The following is a 23,536-nucleotide window of genomic DNA, read 5'->3' as shown; positions in this document are numbered from 1 at the left end:
GGCCGGTTAACGTGCATTTTGTTACCCGGCGCCCGCAGCGTTCGTAAATGGGTCGATCCATCTAGGTTCCAGCATGAGTTAGCTTTCTTCAGTTTTGTGAAGCTTCTGGAAGCTTCCTAGCTGGTTTTTTATTTAGGTTTTTTCCGGACTGTATTTTGTTTGCTCTTTATCTTTCTTTTTTTTACTCTTTTCCCTTTTTGTTTTCCATTTCTTTTTTTATCTTTTTTTTTATTTTTAAGAAAAAGCACAACTTTTTTAAATTTGGATGAAACTTTTTTAAAACAAAATTTATTTTAAATTAATAACCTTTTTTCAATTTTTTACGAACTCTTTTTGAGAATTCTGTGAACTTTTTTAAATATCAATGAACTTTTTAAAATTTCGATGTATTTTTTTAAAAAAATGATAGAATTTTCTCTGAAAATCGACGATTTTTTTAAGATTTTGAACTTTTTTGGAGTTACATTAACAATTTCGAATTTTGTTGAACACTTTTTACGGTTTATGAACTTTTCTATGAAAATTGATGAACATTTTTAAAAATGACGAACTTTTTCAAGATTTGTAAAAAAAATCAGTTCAGTGAACTTGTTAGAGCATATATCTTCATATGTGGTTTTGGTAATTGATGACAATTCCTACGGACTAATGGTTGCCTTAAGTTATATTTATAGGATTTGTCCATAGGCACTTCTTAAAGTTCATCTGTTGGGTTCAAGGAGTTTATATGATGACCAAGGTGGTATTTAAGGTATTATCTAAAGAATGGTCATAGAGACACAAGGTTGATCAAGATCATCACACAAAGAGTAAAACAAGATGATCAACACACAAAGCGTACAAGATGTACCGAGAGGGATCAAGTGATCACATGGTATGGTAAGCAGTGTCCAGTACGTATTTGTGTACTAACCCATGGTCTTTGTGAGAGTTCTATGTGGGGGTTAGGTGTGTTTCCATGGGCTTGCGTCTAGAGGAAGATCTCATACAACCCATGAAGGATGACGTCAAGTGGTGATCTCATCAAGATTGCGGTGTGCAAGTTCAAGAGGATCAGCACGAATATATCGTGCTTGAAGCTTGCCGTCCATTGTGGTGGCAATGGACTTGTGAAGATATGCTGAAGAGTGGCTCACCCATAGTAAGTATGGGGGGGCAATCAACTAGTCTTCATCAAGCCAACGCAATCAAGAAAGGTGGTCCATCTTGAGGAAGCCAAGATCATCATCATCTAGCTCAAGAGGACGAGGTGCAAGGTATAGGTTTGCCCTTGATAGGTTTTCTATTTAGGATAGATTGATGTACTATCAAGGGGGGCTCTCTAGTGAGTAGCTTGATCGTATCGTTTGTTGAGAGCTCAAACCATTTGCATCCTTGCATCATACTTCTTGGTTCTTGTTTGGTGTTTCTCTTTGTGAGTTTTAGATCTTATGGTCATCTTCGTGACAAGCTCGAGTTCATCGAAAACGGAGTCCATATGCATCTACTATGATGTTTTTGATGTTGGAGTTTTGGCCGGTTCTTCATTCATAGAGGACTCACATCTCTATATCATTGGCATTTTCATATCTGCATGGTCTTAAGATTTCCAACAAGCTTGGGTTTGCTCGATTCGGAGCTCGTATGCGAAAGTTATGGTTGTTTCAGTGGCGAGCGGTAGTACCGCTAGAGTTGGCGGTAGTACCGCTGGCCCTCGTGGTAGTACCGCTGGCCCTAGCGGTAGTACCGCTAGAGCTGGCGGTAGTACCGTTGTCCCAGCGGTAGTACCGCCCCTGGTCAGCGGTAGTACCGCTCCAAGATTTCAGTACCGTCATCTTTGTGGTTGTACTGCGTCGGACATTTTTGCAAAGACTTTCTTGGCGGTGGTTGGCCCGGTAGTATCTTTGCGCTACCATGGGCTCAGCGGTAGTACCGCTGCAGTCAGTGGTAGTACCGCCGGAGGGTCAGCGGTAGTACCGCTGGAGCCAGCGGTAGTACCGCTCGGCTCGGGCTGTAAGTGGGGGTAACGGCCTGATTCCTTCCCCCACTATATAAAGGGGGTCTTCTTCCCCCTTGGTCTTATCCATCCGTTGAGCTCTTGTTCTACCTCCATTGTTGACATTCTTAGAGCTTGCTTACTCTCAATCCCTCCAATGATTCTTGCTTGTTCTTGAGGGAAAAGAGAGAGGAGATCTAGATCCACATCTCCACCAATCACTTTCTCCTCTATGTGAGGGGAACCCCTTGGATCTAGATCTTGGAGTTCTTTGTGAGCTCCTTGTTCTTCCTCTCATATTTCTCCATAGCTTTCGTTGTTGTGGAGGGATTTGAGTGTGAGGGACTTGATCACTTCGTGTGTTCTTGCCATTGCATTGGTTGCATCGGTTTAAGTTCTCCACGGTGATACGTGGAAGTGAAGTTTGAGAAGCTTATTACCTTTGGTACTTAGTACCCTAGATATTGTTCTTCGTGGATGCTTTGGCATCCTAGAAGCTTGGTGGTGTCTTGGAGCTCAAGCATTGTGGTGTAAAGCTCCGGGCAAGCGTCGGGGTCTCCAATTAGGTTGTGGAGATTGCCCCGAGCAATTTGTACGGGTACCGGTAACCGCCCCCAAGGGTTGCCACGTGTACGGGTTCGGTGACCGCCCCCAAGGGTTGCCATTTGTACGGGTTCGGTGACCGCCCTCAAGGGTCCCTTAGTGGAATCACGGCATCTTGCATTGTGCGAGGGCGTGAGGAGATTACGGTGACCTTAGTGGCATCTTGGGGAGCATTGTGCCTCCACACCGCTCCAACGGAGATTAGCATCCGCAAGGGTGTGAACTTCGGGATACATCATCGTCTCCGCGTGCCTCGGTTATCTCTTACCCGAACCCTTTACTTATGCACTTTACTTTGTGATAGCCATATTGTCTCTTGTCATATATCTTGCTATCACTTAGTTGTTTATCTTGCTTAGCATAAGTTGTTGGTGCACATAGGTGAGCCTAGTTGTTTGAGGTTTTGTGCTTGACATATTAAACTTAGTTTTATTCCGCATTTGTTCAAGCCTAAACCTTAATTATTTTAAAGCGCCTATTCACCCCCCCTCTAGGCGACATCCACGTCCTTTCAGAACTTTTTGAAAATGTTAAAATTGGATGATTGTCTTTTGAAATTCGCTGCACTTATTTATTAGCTCTATTGTTTTCAGGTTTTATGACCTGTTTAAACCCATGAACATTTCTTAATAAACCAGTGATTTGTTTGTTGAAAAATATATTAAAAATCGTCAATACAATCTTTAATGGGCTGGGGCGCACTGGCGGTCGCTCTAGGCGCCCTTCTCCAAACGGGCGCCTGCAACGCCGAATAGAAGCTCCCGCGTGCAAATGCTTCAAGGCTATGCACCAATGCAATCTTTGGTTTTTCGAAATCTCTAATTCAAATATCACACCCAACTACTTATGTTGGGACAAGTAGCGCACTATATGTGTGCTACTTGTCATAACCTCAGAGTTTTTTCTTTTTTTTATAGATCCGTATTTTTAAAATGGTTAATCTCTTAAACGTGCGTTCAAATCTTGAACCGTTTTCTCCGTTGGATTCTTCACGTCGAAATCTTCAAAATTAGATCCCATGTTGATAGGTTTTGACGAACTTTTTTTTCACAAAAAAACTAGAACGAAAAAAATCTGACTGAAAAACTGTGTCTCTCGCGATAGAAAAAACAGCAAACGTGTTTTTTCATTTCGGAGAGGCACGGCCATGCCTCTCTCAAAGGCAAAACCGTTTGTCTCGTGGAAGCAATACCATGCCTCTCGCAAGAAAAAAAACAGAAGACTCTTTTATTCGTTTCCGAGAGGTATGGTTGTGCCTCTCGCACAAGCAAAACTATGCCTCTCAGCGAAGCAAAACCGTGCCTCTCGCACAAAAAACGGATTTCTTCGCTTCCAAGCAAAACTATGCTTTTCGCAGAAGCAAAACCGTGCCTCTAAAAAAACAGAAAACACATTTTTTTCGTGCAAAAACATTTTTTGGAAAAAACTAAGAAAGACCGATGAAAAACCGAAACACAAAATAAAACAGAAAAACAATCTAAAAAGGTGAAAATGTGGCCGAAAAAATAAAAAAAATCTAGAGAAAATGCTCCGAGCACGACACATGACGACGACTAAGAACGTGCCAATTGACAACGCATGAGAGTGATTGTACGGGCTAACTATAGTCTACGTATCAAAATAGTAGACTGCAGAAACTGCACCATGTTCAGTTTTCGAGCTGGTTTTTACAGAGATCGAGGAGATTTTATCAACATCATAAATTTTATAAAATGATTCATGAATTTAGAAATAGTGCTCGGAAATAAAATTTATATTTCAGATATTGTAAAAATGTGTCACATTTTTATAAAAAGTCTGAAATTTAGAAAGTTCATACATTTTAGGAAATGTTCTCAAATTTATAAAAATCCGGCAAATTTATAAACTCTTCATGATTTGTTTTTACGATTTTTAGAAAAAATTCGTGAATTGAGTTTGTTCCACAGATTCATCAACGTTCAGGAATGAAGACAAACATCCAAATTTAAAAATTGATACAAAATAAGTAGTCATGAATTATAAAAAATATTAACCAAGTTATAAATGGTTCACCAAATTTAAATGGTGTGCATAGAATGATAAATTGTTTTCAGGAATTTAGAAAATGTTAAAGAATTTTGAAAAAAAAACATAAATTTTAAAAGATGATCAATATTTTTGTAAATTACAAAAATCCTATGGGATTAAAAAATCATCATTTTTAAGGTATACTTTATTTTCCATAATACAAAAAATAACCACACAAACATAAAAAATACAGGCACAAAAATATGGGTCCTCATTTCAAAAGAAAAAAACATAAAAATTGAACAGATATATGAAATGAAAAACCAGAAAACCTGAACAAAAAACGAAGTGAAACCAAAGGGAAAAATTGGGAGCAAAGGAAATAAAAACATGAAAGAACGACCGTTGGGTGGACCCTCGACGGTGCCAGGACATGTGGGGTGTGTGTGTGTGGGGGGGGGGGGGGGGAGGGGGGGGTGTGTTACATGTTTGCTCGCTACCACACATTCTATGCTTGAAATAGGATTCCGCGTTGCACCTATGCCAGCCACTTACTGGCTAGGTGACATATTAACCTCAAAGTTGCGCAATTGGCAGGGCCCATTAAAGCAGGTACTTCTTCTCGGAATTACTCTGAAAAAGTTTAATTCTAAAAAGAGACATTTATTAAATTTAAATAACTAGTTAAAATGATTCACTTGATATATGATGGATTGAACTATGTGAATGAAAAAATATGAATGAGAGAACATAATTAAGATAAAAATGACTTGTGTGAATTAGATAAGAGTAGTTGCCATAAGAGTTGCTCAATCGTTCTTTTGAATCAAACTTACCAATTAGCCTGCTTTGCATTGATATCAATAGCAACCTACTCACACAAAAAATAAAAATTCAATCGTAACATGAGGTTCTCTAAACTATCTTTTTTATACGCTTATCTAGATAAATGATGATATTTATTAATGCATACACTAATAGTTTTCCTACAAAATCACGAGCAGTGCCAACAGAAGATGCTTTGGAAGCAAAGTACACTACAAGGGATATTAATTATGTTCATGGAGGGATCACGATCGTTCTAGATATGCTAGCACATCATGATCTCATACTTAGTGGACTAGATGGGCTAGAGAAGCGGCTAACCTTTCTTCAGGAGGAATATTTCCATTAAGAAATGATTACTTTTTGGTAGCGGCACAGCAATGGGCTAGGTATGTTTGTGGAAATCACATGCACACCAACATATTTCTTGCAATATAAGATAGTGTTCGCTGGAAAACATGAGCACTAAGTGCCAGCCAACATATACTGAATGATAAGGTCTACATGGCTATGAAGCATAATGGCAATTGCTATACTGAAAGAAATGTTATAGTCTGGGGATAGCGTTATTGGAGAGATGATTTTGTCCCATCAGCTATATGACCTTTCTAGCTGTCAGGAATTAGTGGCTAGCTAGCTAGAATTAGTGATGTGCGTGCCTTCATCCCAACCAATTAGCTAGGAGAGTGCACAAGCTGACAAGCATAGTTGATGCTGTTTGCCACCTTCATCCAAACCAATTAGCTAGGAGACTTCACAAGCGAATTTGTAGAAGAGGAAAAAGGACGACCCTTACAGCACACCCTTACCCCTCCCCCTTCCACGTCGCCCTCTGAGGAAGCAGGGGAACTGTAGCTGCCGCCGCTAGCGATCACCTCCGTCCCCCCCCCCCCCCCCCCCCCCCCCCCCCCTGCATCGCCGTCGCAGGAGGGCCAGCCGGTGAAGCCGCACTAGGCCCAAGGAAGGTGACAGCGGGGCAAATCTGGTTCCTCGCGACCTTCACCCCCCCCCCCCACCCCACCCCCTCAACCAGTCGCATGCCCCACATGGTTTTGCTCCTGCCGGTTGTTAGTGGGATGTGGGGCATGCGACTGGTTCCACGCGGACACCGTCCCTCGTACGTATGGTGTTTCCCGTCGCTGGCGTCCTCTGCCGTCCAGCTCTGGCCTCAACACCGAGTGGATGTGTCTCTTCAAGCGCTCCTGGCTCGCCGATGTCTTAACAACTAAGACCACAACAACTCAGATCTGCCTCCCTCTAGTCCTAGCTTGCCGATGTTGCTAGACGCCGTTGCCCCAACCCTCCGCGTGGTTTTGCTTCATCGCCTGCCCTACCTGATGCATCAAAGTCTTCTGTTTTTCCATATCCAATGTTCGTGGATCTGGACACAGTGTCACCCTTCGACGGCAGGTGCAGCTCCCGCAATCCCCTACCGGCATGGTGCTACCGATCAACTTAGGCTTGCTCATCTTCGATTCCAGATTCGACAGTTATGGGATTGCTCAGCTTCAGGCCAGAGAGAGATCCCTACTCGGCTTGCCGGTACTGGCAAGAACGGAGCCCACGGGTGTCGTTTCCTTCTTGGAGGCATTGCCATGGCCTTCAGTTGTGCCCTTCTTATAGCTTAGCAAAAACCCTATGTTCGGTTCCTCCGGACCGGATGGCGACGACATCTCGGTGTCGTCTTCCTTCTTGAAGGCGCTATCTTGCTCGCTCGCGGTGTCTTCAGTTTTGGTTCAGGCGATGTTGGAATTCTTGTTGGTTCGGCATTGCCACTCTTAGTTTGCGCTTGGTAGGTTTAGTTGTGGTGTATCCTCTGTCCGTGTTGAGCATCCCTTGTCTCTCTGCTCCAGGCATCATGTTCACGCCTGCCTGCATTCGTGTGATGTGTTGTACCCCTCACTGTACTCATTCTTTTACTTCTATCAATGGATGAATGGAATGCTACACAAGCTTTGCGTATTCGCAGAAAAAGAGACTTCACTAGGTGACAAGCATAGCTGATGTTGTTTGCTACCTTCATGGTTGATGAAACTCTGACCTGGTAGTACTTCAACAACAACAAGATAAACAAAGTGATATGTAGCTAGGGAAACTACCCCGTCTATCTCTGCAGCTAACACTACTGATGGAGAAACCATCCTAGGCAACCCATTTTAGACTGTATTCAGTAAACCCCTCGCTGGTAAACGCCAGCACAGTCGGTTGTGCTAAAATATGTCATCATCGCATCATGAACCACTTGTGATGATCAACAATCTCCGTAAACTGAACCAGATGCACTAAATGTTAAAGACGTGTTATCATTGTATATATGTTAGACATCTATTTATTTTTGAACTTTGATCAGTCTGTATATATATGGTCCCATGCTGTTAGCAAATGAACTGTCTATGGTAAAATTAGCTAGATATATGATGACAGTTCAAGAGATAGATCTGCTAGCTCACCTCGTGTAGGGTTTTAGGATGTAGGGTAAACATTCATCACTGCAAGCTAGCCATGTTTATTCTTCATACAGGATGCCACACAATATGTGCATTCATGGAAAGTTGTATTTTTTTGTCCTTTCAATGATTGGAAAGGTTAATGTACATGCAAAAAAAGTAGCGTTCATGTAACTTTGCGGGATGCAAAAACATTAAATTTAGGGATCATGATGTTACATATGCTATATTCTGGTCAGGGGAAAGTAAAGACCTACAACCAATGGTGATATATTCCCGTACCTAGACTATGTTAGCAAATCATGATATACACCATATCCAATGGTGTAGAATGATGCTACTTATTTTCTGAAAGCTTTCCAAGACAATAACAAATACTTTTGCCTTCTGAGTAATAGCGAATAACTATATCTAGGTGTGCTAAAACCATGATGATGGGTTGCCCATCCGTTTGAAAAACAGACTTAACTGACCAACCATATATGGTTTAACATTAAAAGACAATTTAGTTTTTTCTTCAATCCTATGCGTAGGAAAACGAAAGATATACAAGGAATAAACAATATCTTCAGATAACGCCGACAAACCGAAGTGGTTGTTCGGTAAGAGCGCAGTTCTATAACTTTGTCATAATATTGATTACAAATTATGCGTTCCACTTCAGCTTCCTCTGAACATGTCGAAGATAATTTGGTTTATGTCCATGATTATTATTCATGTAGAAGTTGCGCGTGCCCGACATCCACTATCCTATCGAAGAGATGGTTATCTTTATTTTCAAGTTATACCTTGAGTCTTTCTCCTATATATAGGTATGTTAACTGCTGCGAGTGTTACATGCTTACCAGCAGGGAGTTGCTTGAAACATGTAAGTTGTCATAATACTTTACCATATTTGATTTAATGCATGTACTCTATGGTAGTTGTGTAATAGAATAACTTACATTTTATTTAGTAAGCTCCAATATCAGAATCTCATGATTATCAACACCATGCAGTGAGAAAAGAATACGTTGTCTGATTAGAAACAACCTATAACACATGGGTGCTCACAAAAACTAAGTAGTTGCAAGAGCCATTTTTGCTTATAATTATGACCAATGGCTAGAGTAATACCTTTGAAAATTGGCTATGAGTTTTACCTAACTGTTTGTTGTCGTAGGGTGTTTTAATAAACAGAATCAGTTAACAATATTTTCATTAGCACCTTAGGTTCAGTATTTTTCATTGTATGCAAATGCTTGAACTATTGATTCGCAAAAAAAAAAATGCTTGAACTATTGTTTTTTAGTAGTAGACAAGACATTAATTTAAACTAGCACAATCTACTGCCAACCAACATGCTTGAAATTTATCTCGTTAGATCGTATAGGGTTTTTACTCCCTTAGTTAGGTTCTAGAATTGGGTCATAAATATTTCAATAGATAATTTTGAAAAGCTCTTCATTATATATCACTATAATCTCCAGATTGATGCATGGTTGACCAATAACTAAGAAATTCATTAATGTACGCTCTTAATAATACCTTTGTTGTTGTTTCTTACACCTCTATACATACATATATATAATCTCAACTTATAGGTCTACGTACAAATACTCGTGGTCTTCAACCCTTGCTCGTTTGACTTTCTTTTGTCAATATCGCTGTAGCATATTGCTAGTATAGCTCATATTCATGAAATTACTTCCGTTGATTTCTTGCTTAATTACACGCACATATCAGATAATTCTGACAAAAAATGTGCCAACTCATCCAGCAGGAAAATGGCGAAGAGAAACATTCTTGTCCTACCACTTGTTCTTGCAATTATATTATCCTACAATGCCTTGGGGGCCGGTGCACACCAAAGCCAAGTTGCATTCTCTGGCAAAGTGATGAATGTAGAGCGCAAAGCATCCTTTAGCGGGATGAGTTCATCCCTTAGCGGGCAGGTTTCTGGTGCGCCCAATGCAGCTGTGAGCAATACCGCCGAAATAGCAAATGTTGAAACTACCACTACTACAGAGTCCCATCATGATGTCTCTGTGCGAGATTTCCATGCGATTAGTCGCAAACCACCAACTTATAACATGCCATAATGACGAACTAAGGCAATGGACCACGGGCTCCAACATGATATACCTTGATGAACTAATTATCAAGTTCGCGATTTCTACACTAAGATGTAGCTCTCCGTTATCTATGTGTGTAATGTAACTGGTTGTAAGACCTGGATGGTGTGTTAGAGTGTCAAGCTATTTACTGCTCTACTAATATTGTACAAGGTATTATTCTACTAGATTGCAGAATAAATCATGCCCAGGGTCCATGGTAATGGCCACAGTTTATATGTTCCATGTGATTCTCTGTGGTTTTACAAGATCAGCTTTCAAGCACTATTAGAAAAATTAATATATGGTGGCTGAAGTTTTTTCTGTCACTAATATATGATATTTAATTACTGTTAATCAGATATTCAAGAGATGATTTTGTCACATCAGCATGATGTTCCTAGCTGTGACAGGAATAATCAGTGGCTAGCTATCTTCAGAAATATAATTAGGGACGTGCGTACCTTAATCCAAACCAAGTAGGAAGGGAACATCACAAGCTGACAAGCATATAGTTGGTGCTGTTTCGTACCTTCATGGTAGGTGAAAACTCAGCCTGGTTGTACATATACTTCAACAAGATGAACAAAGCAATACCAAGGAAAATGATTTTCGTCCACCTTAAAAACTAATAGTTTCAATACAAAATAGTCCATCTTAGGTACGGCCGTGCTAAATTAATGTGTCGTCTTTGTATCATGAACTGGCTGTGCTGATCAACATTCTCCATAAACTGAACTGGATCTACTAAATATAAAGACGGTTTCTCAATGTATATAACACACACATTTATTAATTTTTGAACTATCTAATGCAGTACATTGTCCCATACGGATTGTAATGAACTGCCTATGGCAATTTATCTACGCACAAAAGGGCACTCCCAATGTATTCAATCTTAGACTATATCATATGCATTTAATATGCACTTAGATATAACCCCTCCAATGCATTTTATCTTATTGTTTTTTAACACAATATAGGCGTAGATGCTCATAGATATGCACATTGTATCTTATTATTGCATCTAAAAGAGCTCTCCTTTAGTGTGTTTTGCAAGAGAACAAAGAAGGGTTTTCTTATTTTTGGTTCTAAAAACTATATTGTCTTGGTTTCAAGGCTAAGAACTATATCTAGATTAAGATATATGATAACTATCTTTTTGCTCATTAAATAGGTGCCACGTAAGCATTTTGCTTAGGGGTCATAAGTAAGATATAGTCCAAGGTAGACCACTGAGACTGTCCGAATGAAAATTTCATGAGACAGATCTGCTAGCCAGTAGCAGGTAGGGTTTTATGGTATGTATATGGTAAATATTCAATAAATTTGTACTCCTCCCTTTTGGTTTATTTGACACATATAAAAAATAACTTTTACTAAGGAGGACTTAGTTAAGAGGTAGACCACATATTGATGGAGCATGCATGTATCTCTCATATTCAACATTTATTAGTTCCATGCGAAGAGTAAAAAGGAAAGGGGCCATGGTTTTCACCCCGCTTTCCTTAAATTCAGTGGTCAATTCTCTTCGGCTATATATTTTTTAAAACAAGGTGCCTATTCCCATAGCATGGGGCCTTCGAAACAAATTTTTTGTTTTTTAGACGAGCCTAATAGACTGATAAAGAGGGAGTAGCATCTACTCGTTGTCACTGGATGCAACATAGTTTGTGTGTGTGTGTGTGTGTGTGTGTGTGTGTTGCAAGGTCGCATTTACACACACAAGTAACTGAAATAGTAATAATAGTACAAGGTTATAATCTAGTGTGGTGTTCAAGTATGTTTTAGTTTGTGGGATGAGGAAACATTAAATTTAGAGATCACGGTGTAAAATGATATAAACATCTAGGACCGAGGAAGATATATTACAACAAACTAGACAATCTTAGCAAACCGGGATATATTCCATATCTAGTGGTGTAGATGAGGCTACCTATTTTGTTGGAAGTCATTCAAAATAATAACAAATCCTTTTGCCTTTTGAGTGATGGAAAATAAGTGTACCTAAGTGTGCTAAGGACATGATAATCATTTCTTCATCCCTTTGGATAGACTTGGTTAACCAAACTTATATGGGTTAAAGTAAAACGCAATTTACTTTTCAAATATATATGTGTGCATGGAAATGTAAAACCATACGAAGACTAAAAACTATCTTGGGATAACCCCGACAAACCGAAGTGGTTCTTCGGTCAGGGGCACCACTACATAACTTTGTTGTTAGATCGGCTATAAATTATGCTTTCCACTTCAGCTTTTATTGAACATATCAGAAATGACACAACTGGTGTTAATGATTATTATTCATGTAAAAGTTACGCATGCCCGGCATCCACTATCGCGTGGGAGAGATGGTTACCCTTGAGTGTTTCTCCTATATATAGGTATGTTAACCGCTTTGAGCATTACATACTTTCCAAGAGGCAGATGCTTAAAACATGTAAGTTTTCATGATATTCTTCCCATATTTCATACAAATGCATGTTCTCAAATAAAAGTGGTGTGGTATAAACCTTTGTAATTCATTCTTAGTATGTCAGGACATGGGACTTTCTCTTTACAAATACTCTTCCCATATTTCATATAAATGCATGTTCTCTCTAAAATGGTGTAGTATAGTCCCTTATAGTTCGTTCTTAGTATGTTAGGATATGGGAATTCCTTTAAAAAAATATATAGATTGTTGTTATTATCAAAACCGTTAAGTGAGGCAAAAATAATTATGTTGCCGGTTTAGGAACAACTAATGTATGTCTGGTCAAATAAACTCTTCGAGAAGTATTTGTGATCTTGCATAAAATTGTGAGGAGCGACAACTTGTGAAGGAGTGGCAAGGTAATATGTTTGCAAATTGAAATGTATTCTACTTAACTGTGTGTCACCACATGGCCACATGGGAGTCTGAGTAGACAGCATTGATTAACAATATTCCCACTAGCACCTTATGTCAAATAGTTGCCACGTTCGCAAATGTGTAACCTATTGTTTTAGAGTAATATGTAGCGCACCATTTTGATGTGTGCGATTTATTGCCAACCAATGCTCACAATTTCGTTTGTTAGATCTGATAGGGTGTTTTATGAGATCAATTTCACTTTTTACTTCCCTAGAAATATGTCTAAGTTTTCCACTAGGTGCTAGATCTGAACAAAACATTTCAAGAAATAACTGAAGACCTTGTTAGAATTGTATTGAATATTTTGTACCAGTAATGTTACAAGTGGATTTCGAGTCATACTATGTGTAGACAGAGTACAAAGTCGTGTTCGAGTAGGACAACTGGTAGCCTATGCCTACTATATAATGTGGAGTTAGGCAGACGATGTAATATGTGACAACATAATACCATAGGCACAAATGGGGAGCTGGCAGCATGTGCCGGTGCTCGGATGGCTAGTTTGCGGTATTCTAATGGTGTCACGGGGAGGAGCATCCATAGTCCGCCCCAGATACATTGCCAAGTTCAATGAAACTCGTTAACAAATCTCGGGCGTCAGTTGCTTGGTGTGATTTCTTGGTTTTTGATAAATCGACAATGTTGCTCGGATTACTCTTAGAAGTTGAATCGATTGTCCAGAATAAATGTTATTTAACAATAACTAAGCAATTCATCTGTCTGCACTCGTATTAATCTTTTTGTCGAATATGCAATCTTTTACACCTCTATGAACACACATATAATCTGATTGTGAAGGTCTACAAATGCTTGTGATCTTCACCTCTACTATCTAGTTTGACTATCTTTGTCGATATTCTTGTAGCAAAGCTATTATATAGTTTAAATTTCTCCTTGAATTCTAGCTTAGTTAAATTTACATATATTATATTCTTAAAAATCTGTGTAAATTCATTCAGCGAAGAAAATGACGAAGAGACACGCCGTTCTACTACTACTTGTCTTTGCAATTATATTCTCCTGCAATGTCCTGAAGTGTGGTGCATACCAGAACCAAGTGGCATTCTCTCGCAAAGAGCTGAAAGCAGAACAGAAAGTATCCTTTACTGGAATGAGTCCATCGCTTGGCGGGCTGGTTTCCGGCGCGACCAATGCAGGAGGTGCAAGCAATAAGGCTGAAATATCAAACGTCGAAACTACATCTGCCACAGAGTCCCACCGCGACGTCTCATGGGAACAGTTCCGTGGTATCATCATCCACAACCACCAGGTCAAGAAACCATAATGATGAACTAATATAAAATCGAAGAACCATGGGCATGCACCAACATGATATATATCCATGGATGGACTAATTATCAAGTTGGCGATTTCTACACTAAGATGTGGTTTTTCTGTTATTATATTTGTGTGTAATGTTATATAGAACTGGTATGCTATAAGAATTTGATGGTGTGTTGGACTATCAAGCTATTTATAGCTGTACTAATTATTGTACACATACTATTGTACTACGCTGCAGAATAAACATGCCCACGGTCCATGGTATTGCCCACTATTTAAGTATAAATTATAATTATATCTATATAGTGGCTCAAGCTATTTTTTCTGGTCGTTAAGCTGGTTTCTACTATATGTACATATATATTACAGAAATGTATACTTGTTTTCCAGGACGGAGGTTGTGGGTGCACCAACTGACCATGCCCCTCCCCTGCACGACCATCCACAAATCAGACACCCACAAAAAAAGTTCATCCTAGCAATCAGGCCCATCATTAGTAGTCTGTTAACCTAAAAATTGTAGTTTCATGATGAGAAGATGTGGCGACGGCAGGGGCCCGTGGCTGCTCCTGGTGCACAGCTATTAATTATTAGGTAGTTGCACATATAGGTGTGAGATGCTCATGTGGTGCTGAGTTATGCATGTGCTTGCATGCCATCAGCATTGTGCGGTCGTGCACACATACAAGCCTGTTATTAGTACATTCCATATATTGATCGGAGATGTTCCTGTGGTGCAGAATTATGCATCGCCATGAACTTGTCATTGCCGCTGGGCGCGTATATAAGCATGACAGAAGCATCGATCCTAACTTGGCAGAAGCATCGATCCTAACTTGTCATTGAGATCTACAATCCCAGAAAGTGTACATTTTACAGGGCTCGTTTTAGCACATACCAACAAGGAAGAATGGAGTCATCACACAAGCTTTTCTCAGCCGTTGCCATCCTCCTCCTCCTCGTTGTCGCCACCGGTAATTAAGTGCTGTTTTGCTCGTGTTGGCTGAACAACATCATGTAAACATGCATATGCTATATATAAGTGTCATCCAATTCTCTGGGTTGGTTTATTGTTGAACAATGTTTGGAAAACTAACCATGTGCGACTACACATGTTTGTCTACAGAGGTGGCGCCAGCGCAGGCGCGAGAGTGTGAGGTAGAGAGCGAGCGGTTCAACGGGCTGTGCTTCGTTTCCGCAAACTGCGCCGGTGTGTGCGGTGCGGAGGGGTTCACCGGCGGCAAGTGCTCTGGCTTGAAGAGGAGCTGCATGTGCACCAAGCAGTGCTAGACAATATCACGATATACATACTTGCGTGGATGGATGGCGACAATTATGCACCCATTCTTTGCATGGTTTGAATTATCTTTCTCGTACATCTGATAAAATTACAGGTTCTCTGTGACGTTTTCCTTGAGTTCGAATGAAGGAAAATGTTTTGTTTCTTTAAGCAACGAAAATCTGTGGCCCATGAGAGTGTTCATGGGATCACATGTATCTCCCATTTTTTAATGCTTTTGTATCTTTCTCTTGTTTATTATATATATAGAAGTTGCTGGGACTAGCAGTTTGATTGCTCCATCTGGCCTTATTTTTGAGATAGATCTGGCCGTAGTTGAACCATTAGATTTCTTGTTTCTTTTTAGGGGAATCAGATTTCTAGTACAACTGTCTAACCAATCAAGCCAATAATTGAGAAGTTTTAGCCCAAGCACGGCCGGACAGGCCTACGAACGAAATGGGCTGTGAATAGGCCAATGAAGAAGATTCAAAGGGCATGAAAATGAGTTTTGATGGGCTGTAATAAGGAGGCATCTCTACTATTAAAGCAGGATCGAACGTCGTGATGGTTCAACCAGCTGGATGGTTCGACCTCCCAGCGATCCCACCTCCCACGTAAAGAAAAAATCGGCAAGCGATCCCACCTCCCACGTAAAGAAAAAATCGACCCCTCGTTCGCTCCTCCCCCACCCTCCTCGTACTCGTGCAAACCCCCGGCTCCACCCCTCCACGACCTACCTCCCCACGTCTCATCCCGCGGCTGCCGCTGCTCTGCTCTCCCCCGGCTCCCAAATGGCCGCCGCCGCCTCCTTCGGCCGGCCCCCTCGCGCCCCCGCCTCGCCGAGCCCGCAGAGGCCGCTCCGGGACTGCGTGGCGCGTGCGTGCGTGCCCCGGGGTTGGATGAGAAGGGCGAGGGCGGCGGCGGCCGAGGAGGTCTAGGTGACTCACCAACGGCCGGAGCACCGACTGGACTGCGTCACATGGAGCGGAGGCACCCGCAGATCGCGCCGTCGCCGTCGGTGTTGCGGCGGAAGGCCGCGGCGGCGGCGAGCCAGGAGTGGCTGGTGGTGCCGGCGGACGAGGAGAAACGCGCGGGGGAGTTCGGGAGGCATCGGCTCATGGAGATGACGGGGACTGCGTCACATGGAGCGAAGGCACCCGCAGATCGCGCCGTCACCCAGCGGATGTCCGAGCGGTGCTTGGCCAGCAGCCTTATCCTGTCCGTCGCCGCGCGCCGCGCGTCGGCCCCAACGCCTGCATGCACTCCGGCACGAACGGCTCCACGCGCTCGAGCAGCGCCGCGTTTGCCAACAGATCCATGGACCCGAGATTGTTCAGATCCACGGCGGCGAGGTCCGGCGCGTCGGATCCGGGTGTGGCGGCCGCGGCGACCAGTCGCTCGAGCTCCCTGGAGATGTCGGAGTTGAAGCTGGAGTAGTCGGAGAAGTCCCGGGATAGCTCGAGCATCTCCGTGGTCGCGGCGTTGGCGGAGGAGGACTTGGCGACGGCTGCCGGGAGCATCTCCATGGCAATGCCCAGCAGTACCATGACGAATTTTGGGTAGGTTATGGCAGAATTCTGGGTTGTACCACTTGTGTGAAACCAGATAAGTCCATCGTTGATTTCGAAATCCCCATCGCCCAGGCCAACACTCACTGACTGCCTCTGTCGCTGCTAGGAACTGAATCCATTTTAAATACAGTAGTACACGATCAAAATTATCTTACTTAGTTGCTTACCCCTGAAATGTTTATTGGAAAGTTGGTTTTAGAGTATTATTATACCGATGGTCGTTCAATAGGAAAAAAACACTATGCAATGATGCACGACTGCTGCTATCCGATACTCTGAATTCTGAAACCTTTTGCCATTCTTGCAGCCCCTGAAGAAGGATGCATCGCAAGTTAAGCGAACCAAGGTCGAGATAATCAAGGAGAAGAGCAATTTTATTCGCTACCCTTTGAATGAGGAGCTGGTCTCAGAGGCTCCCAACGTCAACGAAACTGCTGTCGAGCTGATTAAGTTCCATGGAAGCTATCAGCAGAGCGACCGAGAAGTCAGTGGCCGGAAGAATTACTCATTTATGCTCCGGATAAAGAATCCTTCCGGAAAAGTTCTAAACCAGCTTTACTTGGCTATGGATACACTGTCTGATGAGTTTGGGATTGGAACGCTCCGTCTGACAACCAAGAAAACATTTCAGCTGCACGGCGTTCTTAAGAAGAACTTGAAGCATGTCATCAGCACTGTGATTAAGAATATGGGATCAACCTTAGGTGCTTGTGGAGATCTCAATAGGAATGTGCTTGCACCTACCGCACCATATGTGATAAAAGATATTCTTTTTGCTCAAGAAACAGCAGAGAATATTGCAGCACTTCTCGCGCCACAGTCAGGGGCTTATTATGACCTGTGGGTGGATGAAGAGAAGATAATGTCAGCGGAAGAACCTCCTGAGGTCACCAAAGCGCGAGATGACAACTCACATGGAACAAACTTTCCTGATTCTCCTGAGCCAATCTACGGGACCCAGTATCTGCCCACGAAGTTCAAGATTGCGGTCACAGTTGCTGGTTATAACTCTGTTGATATTCTGACGAATGACATCGGTGTTGTTGTAGTTTCCGATAGTGCAGGGGAGCCTGTTGGCTTTAACCTCTATGTAAGTGCCAAAGAAAATTCTGCTCCATCTTGTACTGCATTTAGCAATGCTTACCTTTTTTTATTTATCCAATTTTTTCAGGTTGGAGGTGGCATGGGAAGGACACACAGAATAGAAACCACATTCCCTCGGCTGGCTAATCCACTTGGTTATGTTCCTAAGGAGGATATATTATATGCTATAAAGGCAATAGTTGTTACACAGAGGGAAAATGAAAGAAGAGATAACCGCAGGTATAGCAGACTGAAGTATCTGCTTGACAGCTGGGGAATTGACAAGTTCTGGGCTGAAGCTGAAAAATATTATGGAAAGAAATTTGAAGATTTCCGTCCATTGCCAGAATGGCAGTTCAACAACTACCTTGGGTGGCAAGAGCAGGTATATTTCTCCATCATAATTATCTTGGTCAAGATGTGGCAAAAAAAAATTGGAAGAAATTATTTACTGTGTTTAGGGAAGGTTGCTAATATTTTCATACAAAATTTCTGTTGTTCGTCATTTTTAATTTAGTTTACTTCCTCGGTGTTTCCAATTTTGACTTGGCTTGCACATTTATTTATTCTCTTGATGTAGTCTGCATAAGACCGTTTGATAAATCCTGGCATATCTCTTGCATGTTTGTTCGTTCACAACATTTTTATATATCAATTGGTTATTTCTTGAAATTCGGCTTTTCAATTATTTTTATCTTTATTCTTTATTGCAGGGTGATGGTAAATTATTCTATGGAGTGCACATTGATAATGGTCGTCTTGGGACCAGGAAGGCGAATCTTTTGGGAGCTTCACAAACACAATGGTGAGCGGATTATGTTCTTCCATCGAATACTATTGCAGTTTAGTCATTTGGGAAGGAATTGTTTGGACCTTCCGAGAGAATAAGGGAGACATTTAGTCAGAAGCCCCCAAATGTTGTTTCTTCCCTGCTATGTACACAACACCATTCATTCTAATGTTGTTTCCATGCAGTTTCTTGGTCTGTCTTAGTCTGTCTATCCTTAAAATTATTATTGTACTTGTATAATTTGACACTGCCGTGTATTTTGGGCATATTACTCAGTTTTTATTTTGCATCAGGAGATTTGTTTGTGCACGCTCCTGTGTATGTATTATAGTTTAGAAGAAAATATATATGTAGCTGGAAGTACAACAATAGCTAAAAACCTTGTCTTGAAGTGTCCATAAATATGAAATATTATAATATAAATTTATTTCAATACATGATTTTTCCTTCTTTGTATGCAGCGCATGACAGATTCGAAATTCTATTTTTGTATTTTCGTATTTCAATACAAGATGAATTATTATCTAGATGTCCTGGAATATAAATTTTATATTATTATTAATTTGTTCGTTTCCAGCTTATTGTTGGCCTGTTAGGGGCTGTAAAGCATATCCGTATTCCTCATGTTTGGTGCCATTCTATTTGTTTTTCATTCCTTGTCATATGGGAGTATTAGATAAGGATATATTTGATGCAATTATGAAAGAAGCAGGCAGGAATGAAATGGATACTTGTCGTTGTATGACTGAAACAATGTTTGTACAAGTTCAATAGATTTATGAATTAAAATATTTTTTGATCCCGTGACAACGCACAAGCATTCAGCTAGGACGATGAAAGGATGATTCTTGACCCTCTCATTGACCAACGACAACAAAAGATAAGGTGTTAAGTGTAGCGTCAAGACAATCTGGTAGATTGGATCGGATTTGACAACCAACAACAATGATAGGAACATTAATTTTGTTGTTCCCTGGCAACGCACGAGCACAAAGAAATGGGGCCGAGGGGTCTGTTTGACAAACTTTTTAAATTGCGATGTTTTTTTCTTGCCAATGAACTAGGCGGGTGACAAGGATTTTGGGACGGAGAGAGTATTATTTTTGTCAAAATATACTTCAGGTGAAGTGGATTTATCTTACAACTCTCGTGCTTAATGAGTTGGCACCTTGCATCCTGCCAAAACCCAATCCTCTTATTCTCTAGCTAGAGTAGGGCTCCTTAAGAAAATATGATACTAATACTTTTGGCACAAAAATAGTGGTAATGACTATCTTTTAAATAAGCATGAAATTTGGTGTGCCTTATGTTTATATACACAATGTCAAAGAAAGCTAGAGGGTTGTGGTATTGCACGGGCATTCACATTTTGAAAGAATAATAAATGTGTTGGTTAACACATCATACATGTAAAGGTCAAACAAAAAGAGTGGAATCGTTGTTCCTTCTATATTGTTTTCTATACCTCCCAAACAAACAAAGTGAATTTGTTCTTGATATTTTAATGATCTACATATTAACATACCACTTTGTATACGATGCTGCCTCCAGCGAGAAATGTCTTGCTATGATGGAAAGGGGATGGTCCTACAGGAGCACGGGCTCTATCGCGAATGTTTCGCTATGGTGGGAAGGGAAGGGTCCTGTAGAAAAAAGGAAAGGGTGCATTATGGGGTAGGATTTTTGTGTAGAGACCATGTGCCAGAGTTAACATGGCGGATAGTCGAGACAAACGCATTTTTCTCTTCCTCATATATGGTTGATTTGTGGAAACGTGGACTATCTAGACGGTTGAATTTTGGGAAGCCCGTTGGGCGCCCTTTGATCTATGAACGCACACAAACGCATGAGTGAAAAATGAGTTTCGACATTGAAGATGACCTCAATCACTGATTTGATTCATTTATATGCATAATAACCCGTAGCAACGCACGGGCATTTTACTAGTGGTTGTAATGTCCGTCAGATACATCGAGATTCTTTGCCTAAATAAAAAGATACATCGAGATTCTTAGTTAGAGGGTACCACTTCTTGGTGATAAATAGCACTGTTTTTGCAAAAAACTTGTCACAATATGGGAGTTTTGGGCTTTTATCTTAGATCTGTTTTTTCATTTTTTTTCTTTCGAACCATGCGTACAAATCACGAATCAGTCACCGTTGAATTTCTCACTTCGAGATATTCGAAACTATATACCATGTTAATAGATTTGAACAAATGTTTTCCACAGAAAAACCTGACAAAACCACAAAAGCGAAAACAGGGAAAAACCATGAAAACTGGCAAACATGGAAATCAGCAAAAAAAACCTGGAAATCAGAAAAAAGGGGAAACCGGAAGCACACCTGTGCTTTTCACTTTTTTTTTTGAAAGAACAGTTTTGCTTTTATACTTTTTGGGAAGAACAATTCTGCACCACACGCCCCACGGGCGCACGGAAAATACAACTGTGCTTTCACCGGAAGCACAAATGTGCTTTTCACTTTCTAAAAACCAGTTGATTCTTTCTTCTAATTACTTGAACATCTATGAATTTGTTACTAGAGGAAGCATGAGGCATCGGTCCATAGTAGGGATTAAAATGGAGCTGTTTGCTACCACATTCATTTTCATTTTTTTTCAATAACTAAGAAGTCACATCTTACCCCGCAAAGGATAACCTAAGTAGTTAGAAAATTTTGGGCATACTCAATCAGAACATGTTGAACTAAAACATACAATCCTAATCAGAAAGTCACCCGAAAGATCTATAAAAAACTACCTATCCTTCTCACATCTCACTTCATCACAAATCACACATGGGCCCATTTACTGCATTCATGTTGACAAAATAAACATACGGTGTTAAACAAAATGACCAACACATAACACATAGATATAATTCAACATAAAAACATATAAGTACTTAGGTTGATTAGATACCTTACACATACTAGGAATTAAGTGGTTCTACAAACCATGCACATTGTTCAAACATAAAACATGCAAAAATAATTTAACAGTTTGAACGATCCCCTGCTCATCCCCCCTCAAAAGGTCATCCCAGTCTATGGGATCCCTCTTTGCCTTCTTCCTAGATTCAAACTAAAAGAGCATCATCTTGTTGATCTCCATGAGTTGAGCATCAATCGCAAATTTCTCACCATGGGGTTGAAGAGCTGCATCTCGGCCTGTAGGTCCTCGATTGTCCTCTTCAGTTTTGGTGCATATCCTCATGTTCTCCGGCACCAGAAACTATGTGTACTTGCGTTTCTCATGAAAATTAACACGCGCCTTATCCTTAAGAAGTCAACCACCTCGGCATCGTAGGCGCGCGCAAGTAGCTTCGGAATCCGCGCGCAAGTAAAAAGCACTGTTTTGCAAAAACTTGTCACAATATGGGAGTTTTGGGCTTTTATCTTAGATTTGTTTTTTCAATTTTTTTTCTTTCGAACCATGCGTGCAAATCACGAATCAGTCGCTGTTGAATTTCTCACTTTGAGATATTCGAAACTATATCCCATGTTAATAGATTTGAACAAATGTTTTCCACAGAAAAACCTGACAAAACCACAAAAGCAAAAACAGGAAAAAACCATGAAAACTGGCAAACATGGAAATCAGCAAAAAAACCAAAAAGCCAAAAAACCTGGAAATCAGAAAAAAGGGGAAACTGGAAGCACGACTGTGCTTTTCACTTTTTTTTGGAAGAACAGTTGTGCTTTTTTACTTTTCGGGAAGAACAATTATGCACCACACACCCCAGGGGTGCAAGGAAAATACAACTGTGCTTTTCACTTTCTAAATACCAGTTGATTCTTTCTTCTAATTACTTGAACATCTATGACTTTGTTACTAGAGGAAGCAGGAGGCATCAGTCCATAGTAGGGATTAAAATGGAGCTGTTTGCTACCGCACTCGTTTTCATTCTTTTTCAATAACTAAGAAGTCACGTCTTACCCCGCAAAGGATAACCTAAGTAGTTAGAAAATTTTGCGCATACTCAATCAGAACATGTTGAACTAAAACATACAGTCCTAATCAGAAAGTCACCCGAAAGATCTATAAAAAACTACATATCCTTCTGATATCTCACTTCATCACAAATCACACATGGGCCCATTTATTGCATTCATGTTGACAAAATAAACATACGCCATTAAACAAAAGGACCAACACATAACACATAGATATAATTCAACATAAAAACATATAAGTACTTAGGTTCATTAGATACCTTACACATACTAGGAATTAAGTGGTTCTACAAACCATGCACATTGTTCAAACATAAAACATGCAAAATAATTAACAGTTTGAACGATCCCCTACTAATCCCCCCTCAAAAGGTCATCCCAGTCCATGGGATCCCTCTTTGCCTTGTTCCTAGATTCAAACTAAAAGAGCATCATCTTGTTGATCTCCATGAGTTGAGCATCAGTCGCAAATTTCTCACCATGGGGTTGAAGGGCTGCATCTCGGCCTGTAGGTCCTCGATCATCCTCTTCAGTTTTAGTGCATATCCTCATGTTCTCCGGCACGAGAAACTATGTGTACTTGCGTTCCTCATGAAAATTAACACGCGCCTTATCCTTAAAGAACTCAACCACCTCGGCCTCGTAGGCGCGCGCAAGTAGCTTCGGAATGTCCGAGTGGCCAAGCTCATGCACCAGATTGTTCTTTCTAATGGTCGCATACCGGTTATAACCCTTTTG

The 23,536-nt window shown here is 40.8% G+C and overlaps 3 protein-coding genes across 3 annotated transcripts; all 3 read left to right on the top strand.

Moving 5' to 3' along the window:
* The first annotated feature begins 12,315 nt into the window (after nucleotides 1-12,315).
* LOC123429186 lies at nucleotides 12,316-14,416 on the top strand. The gene is made up of 2 exons (XM_045113247.1): nucleotides 12,316-12,375; nucleotides 13,791-14,416. The coding sequence occupies exons 1-2, from the start codon at nucleotides 12,363-12,365 to the stop codon at nucleotides 14,114-14,116; spliced, it is 339 nt and encodes a 112-aa protein (XP_044969182.1). The 5' UTR covers nucleotides 12,316-12,362; the 3' UTR covers nucleotides 14,117-14,416.
* A 444-nt stretch (nucleotides 14,417-14,860) lies between these two features.
* Nucleotides 14,861-15,688, top strand: LOC123429185 (defensin Tk-AMP-D1.1-like). The gene is made up of 2 exons (XM_045113246.1): nucleotides 14,861-15,089; nucleotides 15,242-15,688. Exons 1-2 carry the CDS (start codon nucleotides 15,026-15,028, stop codon nucleotides 15,403-15,405), a joined length of 228 nt encoding a protein of 75 aa, XP_044969181.1. The 5' UTR covers nucleotides 14,861-15,025; the 3' UTR covers nucleotides 15,406-15,688.
* Nucleotides 15,689-16,963: 1,275 nt separating this feature from the next.
* LOC123424979 (sulfite reductase [ferredoxin], chloroplastic-like) lies at nucleotides 16,964-18,966 on the top strand. Its single transcript, XM_045108657.1, has 4 exons — nucleotides 16,964-16,978; nucleotides 17,276-18,058; nucleotides 18,140-18,436; nucleotides 18,765-18,966. The coding sequence occupies exons 1-4, from the start codon at nucleotides 16,964-16,966 to the stop codon at nucleotides 18,858-18,860; spliced, it is 1,191 nt and encodes a 396-aa protein (XP_044964592.1). The 3' UTR covers nucleotides 18,861-18,966.
* Nucleotides 18,967-23,536: the final 4,570 nt, after the last annotated feature.

The sequence above is a fragment of the Hordeum vulgare genome, chromosome 2H (genome assembly GCF_904849725.1).
Source record: "Hordeum vulgare subsp. vulgare chromosome 2H, MorexV3_pseudomolecules_assembly, whole genome shotgun sequence".
Classification (NCBI taxonomy): Eukaryota; Viridiplantae; Streptophyta; class Magnoliopsida; order Poales; family Poaceae; genus Hordeum; species Hordeum vulgare.
Note: the sequence above shows the minus strand (reverse complement) of the source record. Positions and strands in the feature narration are given on the sequence as shown.

Excerpts from the sequence above, each read along its gene's own strand:
- LOC123429185 (XM_045113246.1), top strand. The coding sequence starts at position 15,026 with ATGGAGTCATCACACAAGCTTTTCTCAGCCGTTGCCATCCTCCTCCTC. Across the intron at positions 15,090-15,241 it reads CCTCCTCGTTGTCGCCACCG|AGGTGGCGCCAGCGCAGGCG; the intron begins GTAATTAAGTGC and ends GTTTGTCTACAG.
- LOC123424979 (XM_045108657.1), top strand. Across the intron at positions 18,059-18,139 it reads CTGTTGGCTTTAACCTCTAT|GTTGGAGGTGGCATGGGAAG; the intron begins GTAAGTGCCAAA and ends CAATTTTTTCAG. Across the intron at positions 18,437-18,764 it reads ACCTTGGGTGGCAAGAGCAG|GGTGATGGTAAATTATTCTA; the intron begins GTATATTTCTCC and ends TCTTTATTGCAG.